The 15407-nt window shown below is 43.1% G+C and overlaps 1 protein-coding gene across 4 annotated transcripts in view; it reads left to right on the forward strand.

Moving 5' to 3' along the window:
• Positions 1 to 15407, forward strand: part of TRRAP (transformation/transcription domain associated protein) — a 159371-nt gene that overhangs the window by 62153 nt on the left and 81811 nt on the right. For all 4 annotated transcript variants that reach the window (XM_081889018.1, XM_081889020.1, XM_081889021.1 and 1 more), the window contains 3 exons: positions 926 to 1072; positions 9844 to 10057; positions 11040 to 11165. In XM_081889018.1, coding sequence (XP_081745144.1) covers positions 926 to 1072; positions 9844 to 10057; positions 11040 to 11165 — 487 coding nt within the window. The remainder of the gene's footprint in view (positions 1 to 925; positions 1073 to 9843; positions 10058 to 11039; positions 11166 to 15407) is intronic.

Consider the following 15407-nt stretch of genomic DNA (forward strand, 5'->3'; position numbering starts at 1 on the left):
GGTTGCTCCCTGGCCAGAAGAAAGCACAAAATGCATAAGGAGCATCCCATGGCCTAGAAATTAATAATAATAATAATAATAATAATAATAATAATAATAATAATAATAATTTATACCCCGCCAATCTGGCTGGGCCTCCCCAGCCACTCTGGGCGGCTTCCATAGAAACAAAAAAATACAGTAGATATCTCACAGTAGGATATCTCACAAATCTTGGAGTAGGTTTGGGAGAGCTCCTTCCACCCCCACCTCTAAGAGATCTTCTCCTACTTTGCCCCTTCTGTCCAAACAGTTACATCCTTCCACCTCCTGTGTCATTTGGGCCACCACTGAAGCAGGCGTTGTGGGGTGAATCTGCTCTTCTTCTGGGCCCTGGAGTGCTTTTTATACATTTTGTGCCTTCTTCTAGTTGGGGAGCAACCCCTATAGTGCACAGAAGCAGGAATAATAGCTCGCTGGGCCTCCTTTTAGAGAAGTGTCCTCTGTTCATATCCACAAACAATAATTCCTAGTAACAATTCCCTTTTTGTTTGCATTTGCTAAGTGATGGGCTTGTCTGCAGGGGGAGTCTACTTCAGCATGCAAGTCTAGCTTGTCATCTTCTCTGTACAGCAGGGATGGGCAGCCTAGGGCCCTGCAGTGGTTGGGTTCCAATGCCCATCAGTGCTAACCAATATGGCCAGTGGGATGATGGGAGTTAGAGTCCAGCAACTTCTGCAGAGCCTTTTAAACTCTCTGTGTTGGGGGGGAGTATTGTTTAGTTTGTTACCATGGTATTTTTTGTGTTTATGTGTTTTTATATTGTAAATTGCCCTGTGATCCTTAGAGGAAGCGTGGTATAGAAATTATTGTTGTTGTTGTTAGAATATTGACAACAACAATAATAGTATTTGCTGCTTAATATTTTTTCTTGTTAAATTTCTAGGTAAATGACAACTCAAACACAGCTGGCTCTCCAGGAGAACTCCTCTCTCGACGTTGTGTCAACCTTCTGAAGACAGCTTTACGACCAGACATGTGGCCAAAATCAGAGCTCAAACTGCAGTGGTTTGATAAGCTTCTAATGACTGTGGTAAGTTAATGTTCCAGCCTTAAACAACTTTGAGAGGCATCAGTAAGAAACAATATAATTAAATGCTTAATAAAGTACCCTTTATGTGTTACAAGTTGTCATGTTGCACCCAATGTATTGATTCATTTAAATATATATATATATGAAGATCCTGAGAATGTGTTGAGGTAAACAGTGTGGTGCTCGCTGTAGAGAACTTGAAATGTCATGTTAGCCTATTTAATTGCCAATTTAATTTGATGTCATGACTTGGTAAATGTTCAGCTTAATGGAATTGATTTATAGTCTCAAATAATTACTCTTGTCTTTGTTCTTGACACCAGGATTAGGATAAAAAGTCAACCACTGAGAATTGGAAATGAATGCTAGTTTTTGCATTGTAACACTGATGAGATGTTAGTATTTTACTCAAGTATTTTTTTTTTAATGTTGAGCTCCCGGAGAATTTTCCCCATCACTACTGTGAGAATAAGAGGAAGAAGATTCTACTACCCTTGTATTCCCTTTTCAACCATCTGTCCTTATTGCTTACCCAGCCTTGCATTTAACAACTTCCTAGGCAATAAGGAAATAAAATACAGTACGAGTGAGCGAGTGCGATACAACACTCTTTGTGTCCTCTAGCTTGGTGGAAGGAAAGTCATTCTTTCACCTCTGACCCTCCTCTGTTAGCACACTTCCTATAATAAAATCATTATTATTTACCTCTGCTTAGTCATTGGTATCACAGGTTTCTATGCTGGACACAGAAAAGATGGTTCCCCTCTTCTGTGTCCAACATGGCAATGCAGTAATCTAGCCTCTTAGCAGCCCAGTAACTTTGTGGCTTATTTACAAGGCTGCATTAATCTCTCTGCCATGCAGTTGTTGTCTGTCGCTGAGGTGGGGTGAAGGCTTGCTGGTTGCAAGTTCTCCGTGGACTGGGGAAGAGTTAGCATATCTGTAGTAATTAAAGAAAATAAATGGGGACATGCACAATGTATACTTTTCAGCAAGTGTGGAGGCTCTCAGCTGACAGTATAGTCTCTGGGTAGCCTTGCCCAACCTCCCAAGGAACCTCTTTAGGCATTCACAGTCGGTTTGGAAATTCACTTTGTCTGGTATAGTTTGGAAATAGGCTACTTGAAGGACCACTTTCTCCCATGTAAATTTGCCTACCTGTTAAGGACTATTGCTGTGGAGGGGAGGCACTTGCGCATGCATCTGTCTTCTGAATTAAGGTTGGTGGAGATGCAGAAAATGGCTTTCTCTGTGGCACCACCTTCAAATTCTGGTTCAATTTCTTCCTTTCAATTTCTTTCAAAGTTCTTCCTTTCTGACATGTACAATGCCACTGTTGCTTTTTCAACTGGCTTTTGGCTTTACTTCTGTTCAGATTATTCTGGCTTTTAAAAGTTGTTTTGGGGTTGTATCCAGTGCTAGCCCTCCTTGGAGTAGACCCACTGAAATTAATCAGCATTTCTATCTCAGGTCCCTTAATTTTGATAGGTCTGCTCTGAGTAGGACTTAATTAGACACACATTTATTTACTGCATTTTATAGGTTGGATCTTTGTTAGCCGCTGTTGAGCAGTATTGCCTAGAGAGGAGACAAGACACTATAGATTTTATGAAAGAACAAGTGAATGTGTCAAGAAAGGTGGCCTGGAGCCCTTGTGTTTCCTACAGGGATGTTGTTGCAGCTTTGTTCCCTTGGCTCTTTTTCTGTATCCTTGAGGCCAACCTTGCCAAACACCTCTGTGGCAACAACAACAAAAACATTGACACTGCTGCTACTTGTATGTGTGTAGAAAAGAGCTGGAAAATGGGAGAATTGGTTTGGGAACTAGGCTATGCGACTGTGGTGGGATGTGTGTGTCTGAAGCATGCAAAAATAATCTGAAAATGTGGACAGCTGCAGGAGAGGGAAGCTCCTATCTTTAAACATCTATCTACACTAGTAATGTGTTCCATTAAACATGTTCTGCATCCAAATTGACCCTTAACAGCTGCCTAATGAATACCAGTGGTATGAGCAATAGCCTTACCCGTTGCTGTGTTTGGATGCTAATTGCCACATTTTGCGTTATAAGCACCAGTCTGGAATATTTATTTTATTCATTAGCTGGTGTGTATAGCATAGAGCCTATACTATACATGTCTATTTAATGAATAAAATAAATATCTCTTGACTGCGGCTTGCATTGCAAAATGTGGCAATTAGGCTATAGATGAGTTCATAGTTTATTTTCAGACTGCATAGACATCCGAGTCCTGAAAATGCTACGAATCCGTTGACACAATGGTCTCTTTCACAGCGTACCAGCTATGAGTCTTGATATGCAAGGTAGGACTCCCTAGAGAGGTAAAAGGAGCAGCCAGAGAGAGAATAAGCTCTTCTACTTTGCTCTCATTAGCTACGTTTTAGGAAGGTGGAAGGCCCATTGAGAACTTGTCCAAGGTCCGGGATGGGAGTCTTGTTAAAATAATGTTGAAACTCAACAAAGAAACAGCCAGTCATTGGCACCCCCCTGCTGTTGCCCAACTTAGTCTCCCAAGACCCAGAGCAAGTGTATAGTGGAACCAGGGTTTTCAAACATCTCGGCTGCCGAACATTTCGGAAGCCGAACGCCAAAAACCCGGAAGTGAATGCTTCCATTTTCAAACATGCCTCGGAAGTTGAATGGCTTCCAAGCCACGTTTCTCAATTTTTTCCATTCACTTTGCCGACAGCCCTTTGATCCTCAGTTTTCGAACATTTCGGAAGTCGAAACGGACTTCTGGAATGGATTATGGATTTGAAAACTGAGGTTCTACCATACTTGGCTGCCCCTCTTCCAGTTTGCATGGGACTGATTTTAGGTAAATGCTAAGTGGATCAAAAGTGGAGGCCTTGCTCTCCCACCTGTCTCCCTTTACTCAACAAATTGTAGTTGGACATTAAAAACCTACTTTTTGGGGAGTCATTTGTGACATAAGGGATCTGTGGGGCATTCACCTTGGTACTTTTCATGTGTTTTCCTCCCTCTTGGGCCTTCAGGGCTCTAATAATTTAACAACATTTTATATCTTTATTACATTTTTGTCCCGCTCTTCCTCTTGTGAGCGCTCAGAGTAATGTTCAAGATTATTCTCACAACAACCTTGTGAGGTAGGTGAGCAGGAGAATGACTAACTCAGGGTCACCAAATGAGCTTCATGACTGAGTGGATTCTGGGCCGAGGTCTCCTCAGTTATAATCCATCACTCTTAACAGGGTTGGGGAGTCTGAGGTCCTCCAATTGTTGCTGGACTAAACTCTCAACTTTGACCACTAGCGGTTCTGGTTGGGACACAGGCGAGAGAGATCCTGCACTCTTCTCATCAAGTGGAGGGTAGTTGCCATTTCCCTTGCTTCTATTTTTGGGATGGTGGTGGTTGCTCGACGCTTGGAAGACAACCTGCAAATGTTTGTTCAGCAGTGAAATTGGGTCACTCAAACAAACAACCAACCATATCACAGTTCTTTTCTTGGATAGGTTTGTTAGACACTTTTTTTTTATTATAAAGAAAGCAATTTTCATAGCAGGAGACGCATTCACATTTCCAGGTTGCAGTTGAGGTGGTTTTTTGAGCTACGATTCATTGTCCTGTGATGGATGCTTAACTTTTCAGCTTCTTCGTCTTACAACAGCTGAACTGCTGGTTAACCTTTTCTTGCAGGTCACCATGGCTGTGAGGTTTTTGTTCTGATTTTTTTGGTACACTGGCTTTTGAGTTCAACCGTTTCCCCTATGGTGACTTTAGAAGAAAACCTACAGCTTTTTTACATGCCATCCTCTGATTGCTCTATAAGTCAACTGGAGAGCATTCCCATTAAAATTCAGCGCTTAGTAACGAATGTTAGTTGCGCTGGGGAAGATCAAACTGAATTACTTAACAGCTACTCTGCACATTGTCTTCCTTCTTACAAATGAAACAGTATTACACAGCGCCGTAAGAATTATCTTTGGCCTACCTTCCCCGCTCTGAATAATTGAATGCATATCTATTATTCTAGCACTTGTCAGAAGCTCTTGTGTCGTGCAACAAAGACAGCACACATTGGGAGCCAAATAAAAAGGGAGTCTTGCTTTCCTCTGCTCGAAGGGAGATCGTTTTGACTGGAGGCCTGTTTGGTATCAGGCAAATGGAATTGATTTGAAGAATGATCAGCAAGCTTGCTGAATAGAAGACGTCTGGGTTCAGTCATTCTATTGTTGGACACAGAGGACATAAAGATGCAGCTTGAATGTGCAGCAGCTATACAAATTTTCTTCACTCTCAGACTCAATGATACATTGCCCAGTGTGGGTTGCTTGTACAGCCTGCTCCACTGTGGTTGACAAATGTTGACACTGAATTCTGTGTCTAAAGATGAGGAGATGAGCAAAAACATCAGAAGCTGTTTTATACCAGGCCAGGCTCTTTGTCCAGATTCACAACTATAAGATGAGGAACAACTGGCTTACTAGTAGTACATGTGAAAAGGATCTAGGGGTCTTGGTGGACCGCATGAGTCAACAGTATGATGCAGCAGCAGCAGAAAAAGCTAAAGCTATTCTAGGTTTCATCAACAGGAGTATAATGTCCAGATCATGGAAAGCAGTAGTCATGCTCTGTTTTACCTTGGTCAGACCCCACCTGGAGTCTTGTGTCTAGTTCTGGGCACCACAATTTAGGAAGGATATTGGCAGACTGGAACATGCGCAGAGGAAGGCAACCAAGATGATCAAAGGTCTGGAAACCAAGCCTTATGAGGAATGGTTCAAGGAGTTGGGTATGTTTAGCCAGGAAAAGAGGAGACTGAGAGGAGATACAATAGCTGTCTTCAGATATCTTAAGGGCTGTCACGTGGAAGATGGAGCAAGCTTGTTTTCTCCTGCTCCGCAGGGTCAGACTCGAACCAATGGCTTCAAGTTACAAGAAAGGCGATATGGACTAAATATTCAGAAAAAAACTTTCTGACAGTGAGAGCTATTAGACAGTGGAACGGACTCCCTTGGGAGGTTGTGGGCTCTCCTTTCTTAGAAGTTTGAAAGCAGAGGTTGGATGGACATCTGCCATGGATGCTTTAGTTGAGGTTCCTGCACTGCAGGGGGCTTGGACTAGGCAACTCTTGGGGGTCCCTTCCCATTCTATGATTCCATCTAGCCCAGTATGTTCTGCTCTGACTGGCAGCTGTTCTCCAGGATCTTGGGTCCTTTCCATCACCTGCTACCTGATTCTTTCACCTAGAAATACCAGAGAATGAACCTGGGCACAAACTCTGACTGAGCAATGGCCCCTCTGATAAAATCCCAATTGAACGGGACCAATGTGCCAGTCTCCTTAAGGGCACATCAGAGGTACCATTTCATATATTGTTAAGGGGTGAAGAGATTTCACCCCTGTGTGCGGGGAGAGGACATAATTTCTCATCTGGGAGAAAGAAAAGCAGCGGAATATTTAGTATGGGTACGTCTTACGTCTCACGTTATCATAGCAATGTCATCAACACATGCTGAACAATTGCCACCCCCACCGCTTTTTAAAGGGAAATGGATAGGTGCCGATTTAATAGTTGCTCAAATTACAGAGTTAGCCAGGAAGGGGCACCTGAAGAGCAATTGCTCGTAACCTGTGAAATAGTGGTCCTCTGCAAATTGTGCCTTAGCACACCCTGGTGTAAAGGTAGGGATTAGAAATGATTACGAATCATTTCACCCTGTCAAAGCAGGATCGCTGAAACCCTCAGTTTGGAAAAAAAATTGCAATAAATTGTTCCATCAATGGTACTTAGCACCAGCCCAGCTTAACGTGACAGTCTTACTTAATACATTTAAATGTTGGGAAGGTGGAGCCCTTATGGCAGATCTTTTTACAAATGTGGTAAGAATGTCAGCTTCCATAGAATAATTGGGATATACATAGGTCACAAGTAATTGAGTGTCCTCTGAATGTAGAGCCTTTATTTATGTGTTATGTGCCACCCCAATCTTTGCCAAGGGGTAGCAAGGGGTTCCAGGGGTTTTGGCACTTAACCAGGGGTTGTGTTGTGGCTCCCATTCTGTAGAAGGCCCTCCCATCAAATAAACAACTATATAACTTTTAGAATACATCTGAAGGCAGCCTTGTATAGAAAAGTTTTTAATATTTGACGTTTTATTGTGTTTTTTAAAAAAAATCTGGAAGCTGACCAAAGTGGCTGGGGCAACCCAGTAAGATGGGTAGAATTATTATTATTATTATTATTTATTATTATTATTATTGCTTTGGAAAGAGGAACATCAGATATTGGTGTCTTTAAAAATATGGTTTATTTTACATATATTTATACCTGAAGTCTTCAGTGAAGGGGGCTCAGAACATTAAACCCCCAAAGTGTGTATCATTGCTTCTCTCATAGCTTCAGCAAGCTTCGGTCCAAAGCGGCAGCCGGTCATGGGCCTATCTTTTGGCGCAGCCTCTTCCAACCAGTGCACATTGAGTTCCATTTCCTCCATCTTCTTCCCAGAACCATTTGCAGAAAAGCAACACTTCCCCTTCTGCTTCCAGTATCCCCCTCCCCCATCACCCTGGCAACTTCCATTTCAAAGGCCTCCTGCTAAAGGAACTTTCTCCTGTGGTGACATCAAGCCCCTTGTAAACCTGGCGCTCTCTCTTTCTTGTCTGATGCTGAAAGTCTCACGTTTTGTCAGGGTTATGACTGTGTAATCACCTACTTTTGTCCTTTGATGGCAGCTCTGTAAGCCAAGCTCCTGAGGAAGCTGGCTTGACTTATTTTTTAATGTAAAGGGTAAAGGGACCCCTGACCATTAGGTCCAGTCGCGGACAACTCTGGGGTTGTAGCGCTCCTCTTGCTTTATTGGCCAAGGGAGCTGGCGTACAGCTTCCGTGTCATGTGGCCAGCATGACTAAGCCGCTTCTGGCGAACCAGAGCAGCGCACGGAAATGCCATTTACCTTCCTGCCGGAGCAGTGCCTATTTATCTACTTGCACTTTTGTGCTTTCAAACTGCTAGGTTGGCAGGAGCAGGGATCAAGCAGCAGGAGCTCACCCCGTCACGGGGATTCGAACCGCCAACCTTCTGATCGGCAAGCCCTAGGCTCTGTGAGTCTCCAGCTTTTATTAAGGACTTTTTTATTACTAAGGATTACAACTCCCACCATCCCTAGTTAGCAGGACCAGTGGTCAGGGATGGTGGGAGTTGTAATCCAACAACAGCTGGAGTCCCAGGTTTGAGGAACACTGTCTTAACGCCTTGCTGCATTCAATGATCAAACCCCACATTTACAAATTTCAGAGATTATGGGGAGAACCTGGCACCCAGGAATTTTAGGGGATCCTTGTCCCTTGCAAACCTGTAACAAAATTATTTAAGATGACTTGCCCAGCATAGTGAAATCATCTACCTTTGAGGGTCTCTCCTGCCTCTCAAATCAGTTCAGGCCATGAAAAGTCACAAGCGGAGAGGAGTTGCAGAGAAAATAGCTCCAGATGGCTCATATAGGAGATTCCAGCTGCACACTGCAGTTGAAGACAAAATATGGACAAGGTCACTCTTAAGCTACTGACCCAGAGAAATTTTTATTTGATTCCTTTCTAAATTGTGGTAAATGGCCAGCTTCCATTCAAAAAGTATCGTCAAGGGGAATTTGACTTGGATACTGGTACTGACTATCCTAGTTCCTTTTGTAACAATCTCTTGATGTCCAAATGGAGGTAGTGGAGATAAAGATTAGGGCAGGCATACATGCAAGAAAGAAAACAAACCTTTCTTACCCAAGAAGTATACCTATTTACATGTTTTAATTAAGACTGTTACTGGGAAAATCTTAAAAGTCATGAATTTTAGCCAGGTATGTCAGTACATTTGCAGAAGCAAGAAGTATACTGACCACATGTGCCTGTGTTGCAACTGGCATCTTAAATCAAGGGTTGTCTATCCAGATGTTGTTGTACTACAACTCTCATCAGCCCAATCCAGCATGGCCAGTGATCAAGGATGATGGGAGTTGTAGCACAACTTCTGGAAGGTATCACACTGGCTACTCCTGTAGAGGCATTCTGACTTACATGGAGGAAAAAGCCAGGAAGGTCTCTTTAAATGGTGCTTCCTATCAGCAGTTACTAGTACGTTTGTGAATTGAGAAAAGGGTAGTCTTTGCTTTTGCTTTGAATCTGCTTCCTACCATTTTTTCACTGATTTTTTTTTAATAAAAAAAAGCAAGTGAACAATATAACCCTACTTTTAATAGTGTATTATTCTTTAATATTAAGGACAAAAAACGAACGTAGAAAAGTTTTGGTTTTCCTATGTGGTTCAGTGGAACGACAGCTTCTTTTCAGAGAGTTCGATTGACCATAGAGAAAACGTGTTGGTTAGTCGGAAGGGATGTGTAGGGAGTGTGATTACAAAGTGAGCTCTCCATCTCTGACCTCCAGTTGTGTCTCTACCTGGATGAAGACTGCAGTGTCTCAGACCATGTGACCACAACTGACAAGTGTAAAGAGGTTGTAAATGGAGAAGGGGCACAATCCCACTCTCCTCCCTTCTATGTGTGTATTCTAACTGTGATTCTGACCATGTTCAAAGAGCATATTCCGTTCAGGAATAGAGTGTATTTTGCCGCACAGCCCTGAAGTGACATGACTGATGCAAGAATTAAAACCCTCACATTAAATCCTGAAGTCACTTTCTTGTGGATTTCTTGTATGTGGGGTTTGTGTGCATCTATGTGAGTGTGGGAGAGACTGCTAATCTTTTATCTGTCTTTTGGTGTCTTATTCCAGGAACAGCCCAACCAGGCCAACTTTGCCAATATCTGTACTGGATTGGAGGTTCTCAGCTTCCTCCTTACCGTACTCCAGTCTCCAGCTATTCTGAGTAGCTTCAAACCTCTGCAGCGAGGGATTGCCTCTTGCATGACATGCGGAAACACCAAAGTTCTAAGAGCTGTCCACAGCCTCCTTTCTCGCTTAATGAGCAACTTTCCTACCGAACCAAGTATGTTGGGGAGGGGCAGCCCTCTGCTCCCTGCTTTATTTATTTAGGAAAAAAACCTTGTGTGATCAGGGGAAAAGGGCGAAACATCTCCAAATGTGCGATCCTCTCATTTGTGCCGGTTTTTATGGACTGTTTTTTTTAAAATATTTGCACTTTCAACCCCAATTAAAAGAAAAAGTTGAAATAAGTAATCATGAGAAATACATCATTATCCAGTGGCATAAAAACTTAATAACCTGTGGCAGTTATTACTTTGGCTCAAGAAATGCATGTCATAAATTTAATGTCTTTTGCAATTACCATTTTTCTGCTTTGAAGGTGCAGTTTTTCAGTTGTTAAACATGGCTATTTTAATAAGACAAGAAAGGGAAATTAGGTGTAAAGCTAGACTTTAGCTAACGGGATGAGAGGGGAAGAGGAAGTAAGAAGTCTTAAAATTGCAACTGGGAGAAATGTATAACAGTGGAGGACCCCCCCCCCCCCTGTGCTTGAGAGGTTGTGAACTCTTTACATTTCAGGTAGGAAATGTGAAGAGAAGTCCTCAGTCTGTTGCAGAAACCCACTAACTAACAATTCCAAGTCCCACAGGAGGGCAATATCTTTATTACGCCCACCAAAATACCACAAAGCAGTGGACAAGCTTTCAGGTTCTCCAGAGGTCTTCAGCAGGCTTTCTCAACCTCTGCCCTCCAGATGTTTTGAGACTACAATTCCCATCATCCCTGACCACTGGTCCTGCTAGCTAAGGATCATGGGAGTTGTAGGCCAAAAACATCTGGAGGGCCGAGGTTGAGGAAACTTGGTCTTCAGCAAGCTTCATCAGGGATGGGAAACTTCAGGCCAGGGGTTGAATTTACTAGTAGTAGTGTAAAATCCAGGTATGGGCATTTGTGTCCATGTGCTTACTGCTTGAATGAAAGTCAGCAGAAATAAATACATACGAATCTATCTTGTGTTCGGTTTATTGTTAACTGTGGCGTAGGTACTTCAAGTGTTGCCTCAAAGTATGAAGAACTGGAGTGTCTCTATGCAGCTGTTGGGAAAGTTATTTATGAAGGACTTACTAATTATGAAAAAGCTACAAATGCCAATCCTTCTCAACTCTTTGGTAAGTTCCTGGTGCATTACCTTATTTGTTGTTGTTTAGTCATTTAGTCGTGTCCGACTCTTCGTGACCCCCTGGACCAGAGCACGCCAGGCACTTCTGTCTTCCACTGCCTCCCGCCGTTTGATCAAACTCATGCTGGTAGCTTCGAGAACACTGTCCAACCATCTTGTCCTCTGTCGTCCCCTTCTCCTTGTGCCCTCAATCTTTCCCAACATCAGGATCTAGGGCTGGGCATTTGGCTGGTCAAAACAGATTCGGCCAGTTGACTGATCATATATTGTTAAGTATTTTTAAAGCTTGAGCGTTATGAAAGCAGCAAAGAAGATATTCGCTAAACTGTTCTACTGTAAGTGCTTTTGGACGTGTAACAGAACTTCGCTTCCTCCTTCTCTTTCTGCACATGCCCTAAATCTGCTCCAGAGAGTTAGAGGAAAAATTCAGGTGTGCTTGCGCTAGCAGAACACTGCCCATAATCTTTAAGAGATTTGATACTTACATTAATTACAAGAACCAAATTTGATATCACTTGTAAAAACTGACAGATTTTGTTTTAAACACGGGTTTTTTTAACATTCATCTTACATTTTTAAAAATGTTGTCTTTTCCTGCAAGGAGCTAAGGGTAGTTTACCTAGTACTCCTCCATCTTTATCATCACAGAAACAATCTGTGGTAGGTTAGATGGAATGTGTGTGTGTCACAAAATTGCCTGATGCGTTTCATGGCTGAGTGAGGATTTGAATGTGGATCTGGCCCTAGCATGGCACTCTGACCCTCAGGGTTGGTAAATGCTGCCCTCCAGATGTTGCTGGACTCCAGATCCCATCAACTTCATCCAGTATGGCCATTGATCAGGGGCCAATGTTGTAGTCCAGTAATATCTGGGGAGTACCCTGCTGCTCTGCCCAGTAGGCAGCGCTTTTGGTCACTGTTTTCCTGTTTGGAGATGCCTGCAGTTTCAGCAGATAGCCAGTGTTGGTTAGAGCATAGTGTTGATAATGCTATGGTCTTGGGTTCTATCCCCATATGGATTGGCTGCATGTTCCTGCATTGCAGGGGGTTGGACTAGAGATTATACTCGAGGTACCTTCCAACTCTATAATTCTATGATTCTTAGATTTATTTTGCTTCTAGGGCTGTCTCTACAAAGGTGGGGGACAGGTTGCCCTCACGTCTGCCTTTACGAACAAATGGCGCCATAATAAGATAAACTGAAAAGGAAGAGATAAGCTGCCGTCTACACATTGAATATTGCAATCTGACACTTAATGGATCATAAGTGGCTATTGAAATGTGGCTAGAGCATTCATGATCCTCTAACAGATGGCTCAAGAAAAATAGCGAAAGCAGATGTTGTTTGTAGAATAGGCTTCTCCTTGGGAATCTGTGTTTTTTCCTGAATGAAGCCATCAAGTGTTAATGAATAAAATATTTATTTATTCTGTCCAGCTGCTTAATAGCTTCAAATCTATTCATGTCAAAGACAGTTTAAGCTTTCTGACCTGCTTTATGTTCCTTTTGAACTGTTCAAACCTGCCCCCTCCAGAGCCTCTCCACCAAGGCCACCCCTGCTTTTAAAAATGAATTCTTTCCAATATCCTTATCTTGCCTTGGCATGGCTGACAAGATCCATTTTCTCTCGTAGGAGTGTGGTCTCCTTCTTCAGTTCCCCGCCCCCAGGACATTTGGTCAATAATTGCATCACTTCTATAATGTATTTACAAAACCCATGATTGATAAGCCAGGACAATAGTGTGGGTGTAATGAACCTCTTGTAGTGAGGTCTGTGGCAATGATTGGCTGAGCTTCTCTCACTGCCATTGGTTGAGCAGCTCTGATGCTTTACAGGGACAGGGCAGGCAGAAGGACCAAGAGGTAGATGGACCAAGAGCCTTGGGCAGGGATAGCCAACCTGATGCCCTCTAGGTTCTAGGACCACCACTCCCTTGCCATGCTGGCCATTGGAGTCTTACGACCTCTGAAGGGCACTAGGTTGTTTAATTCTGGCATCATGGAAGAGCAGATTTTAGAAGGCAGCTGGCCAGTAGATGCTAGGAGAATGGAGCTGGAAAGGTTATAGTGGTTCCAGAGCCCAGAGGAATGATGAGAAGAGGAGAAGACTAGGCTAGTTGGAGGAGTCACAAAGGAGGAGATCCTATTGGAGAATGAATGAGCAGAGAGAAGTGCTTCACGTGACCAAGAGCTACAAAAGTAATAAAGGCTAAAATCCATCCATTGGGTCAAAATAACCAACACGATCTTTAGCTTCATCCCTCTCCTTTGTTTCAAAAGCACTATTTAAGCTAATAAGCTTATATGTTGGCCGCAAGTTGCACACATCAGACCTATTCTGTTCCTTTGTTTTCCAAAACAATAGACTCGTTTCAGAGACAATGCTGAATGTATTCTGTTCATCCTTTGCATCCGCAATAAGCTTCTCCTCCTTCATTCACATATTAACTTTTTGATTAAACAAGCAGGGGGTGGTTTTCTCTTTTGTCCCTTGTCAAAGTGCCTGAGCGGGCAGCACGGATGTGTTGAAATGATTAAACAATTTGGCAAGTTGGGTCTATCCTCAGCTTGCCACAGAATTGCTTCTGTCAATAACGCGGGCCTGGAATTGCAATGGCTGGGAGAGCTGGCTGCTTTAAATGGCAAATGTCCTTCACTATCCTAGCCTGTGATCTGGGTAGACAGATGTAATTTCACTTTGGGAATTGCCTATTTGTCAGGTGTCAGGTTGGGCTGTAGAACACACTAACCAAGAAAGATACTTCTTATCATTTGTCCAGATCACTCCAAGGTTACAGAGCCTAGTGTTGTTGTCCCCACTCCACCCCCAAGGTAGTACACAATGTTACTGAGGACACCTCTCCCCCCCCCCCCCGAAAAAATCCCCCAGCAAGTCCATAAGCAAAGTGCAGATCCTTATAAGATGCAAAATGACAAGCATGCTTTATTGAGAGGGAGGCAGGAGCCTGAGGCGTAGGGGGAAATAAGTAGAATAAGTTATTTAATCTCTTGGCTACCAAAATTGGAGTGTCTAAATCATTTGGGGGGGGGGATTTCTGCAGAATTACTGAGTTATGGCTTGATAGCAAGAGCCTTGGAGATTAAGTGGCTGGGTTTTGACAGCAGAAGCGTTTGACCTGCCGCAGGTGTGAAGGCAGGAGGTGCCCTGTAGATAGCAGTCTGGCTGTTTTGCATTCAGTAGAGCCTCGTCAGTTGTCAAATGCAAGAGCTACCCTGGGAAATGTTCAGAAGTCATTTGAACGTTCACAGAGAAAGCTTGGCTTGTTTCTACTGGTGATTTCTTGGTCAAACATTTTGCTGTATATTGTAGCGAACAATCTGCCACCATTCGTTGGGCTGGGGGATCTTGTTATATACTGTCCTACAGGTTGGGTTGTATCCAACCAAGTTCTGCTCCGAACAGACTCTGTGAAATTAATGGACCTGTTAATTTCAGCCGGTGCACTCTTCAGTAGGACCAGGATTGGTTACAATCAGATGACAATGACTTGGACTAGGCATTCGGCTTAATAAACTGTGGTTAAAAGAGTAGGAATGGGCAAGTGAGATTTGCACTAGCCAGGGGAATGGGATGTGGAGCCATGGGAAAGATGGCATCTCATGAAGGGATGGGATGTTCGGATGGGAGCAGTCATCCAGTGCAAGGGAGGTCCAATCCCTATATTAGACTGGGCAGTTGTTGGTGGGTTGAGTGGAGAGAAATGAATTTAGCGAGGATAGAGGATATGTTTTTATAGTGTAACACCAGTTGAGGTTGGAGTGTGGGTGAAGTCGGCTTTGATGTGAAGTAGACAGTGGAGGAGACCTTGGAAAGGAGCTGAACCCATATTGAGCCATTTGACTGTCGAGTCTGTAACTTGGTTAGACAGGAGTCACTCATTGGAAGGAAAGATGGTTGCCAGAACTCACCCACCCTGTTAATAATTTATATCAGGCATAGGCAAACTTGGCCCTCCAGATGTTTTGGGACTACAACTCCCATGATCCCTAGCTAACAGGACCAGTGGTCAGGGATGATGGGAGTTGTAGTCCCAAAACATCTGGAGGGCCGAGTTTGCCTATGCCTGGTTTATATCTTTGAACTGCTCCTCCACAGTAAAAAGTAATGCTTGACTGCCTTGTTCAAAGTAGGACAGCAACAAATGTTTCCCCCCTCTAATTATTATTATTATCTTCATTAATGTATGGGTTTTGTGTGTGTACGTGTTTC

This window comes from Podarcis melisellensis (assembly GCF_964234715.1).
Source record: "Podarcis melisellensis genome assembly, chromosome: 14".
NCBI lineage: Eukaryota > Metazoa > Chordata > Lepidosauria > Squamata > Lacertidae > Podarcis > Podarcis melisellensis.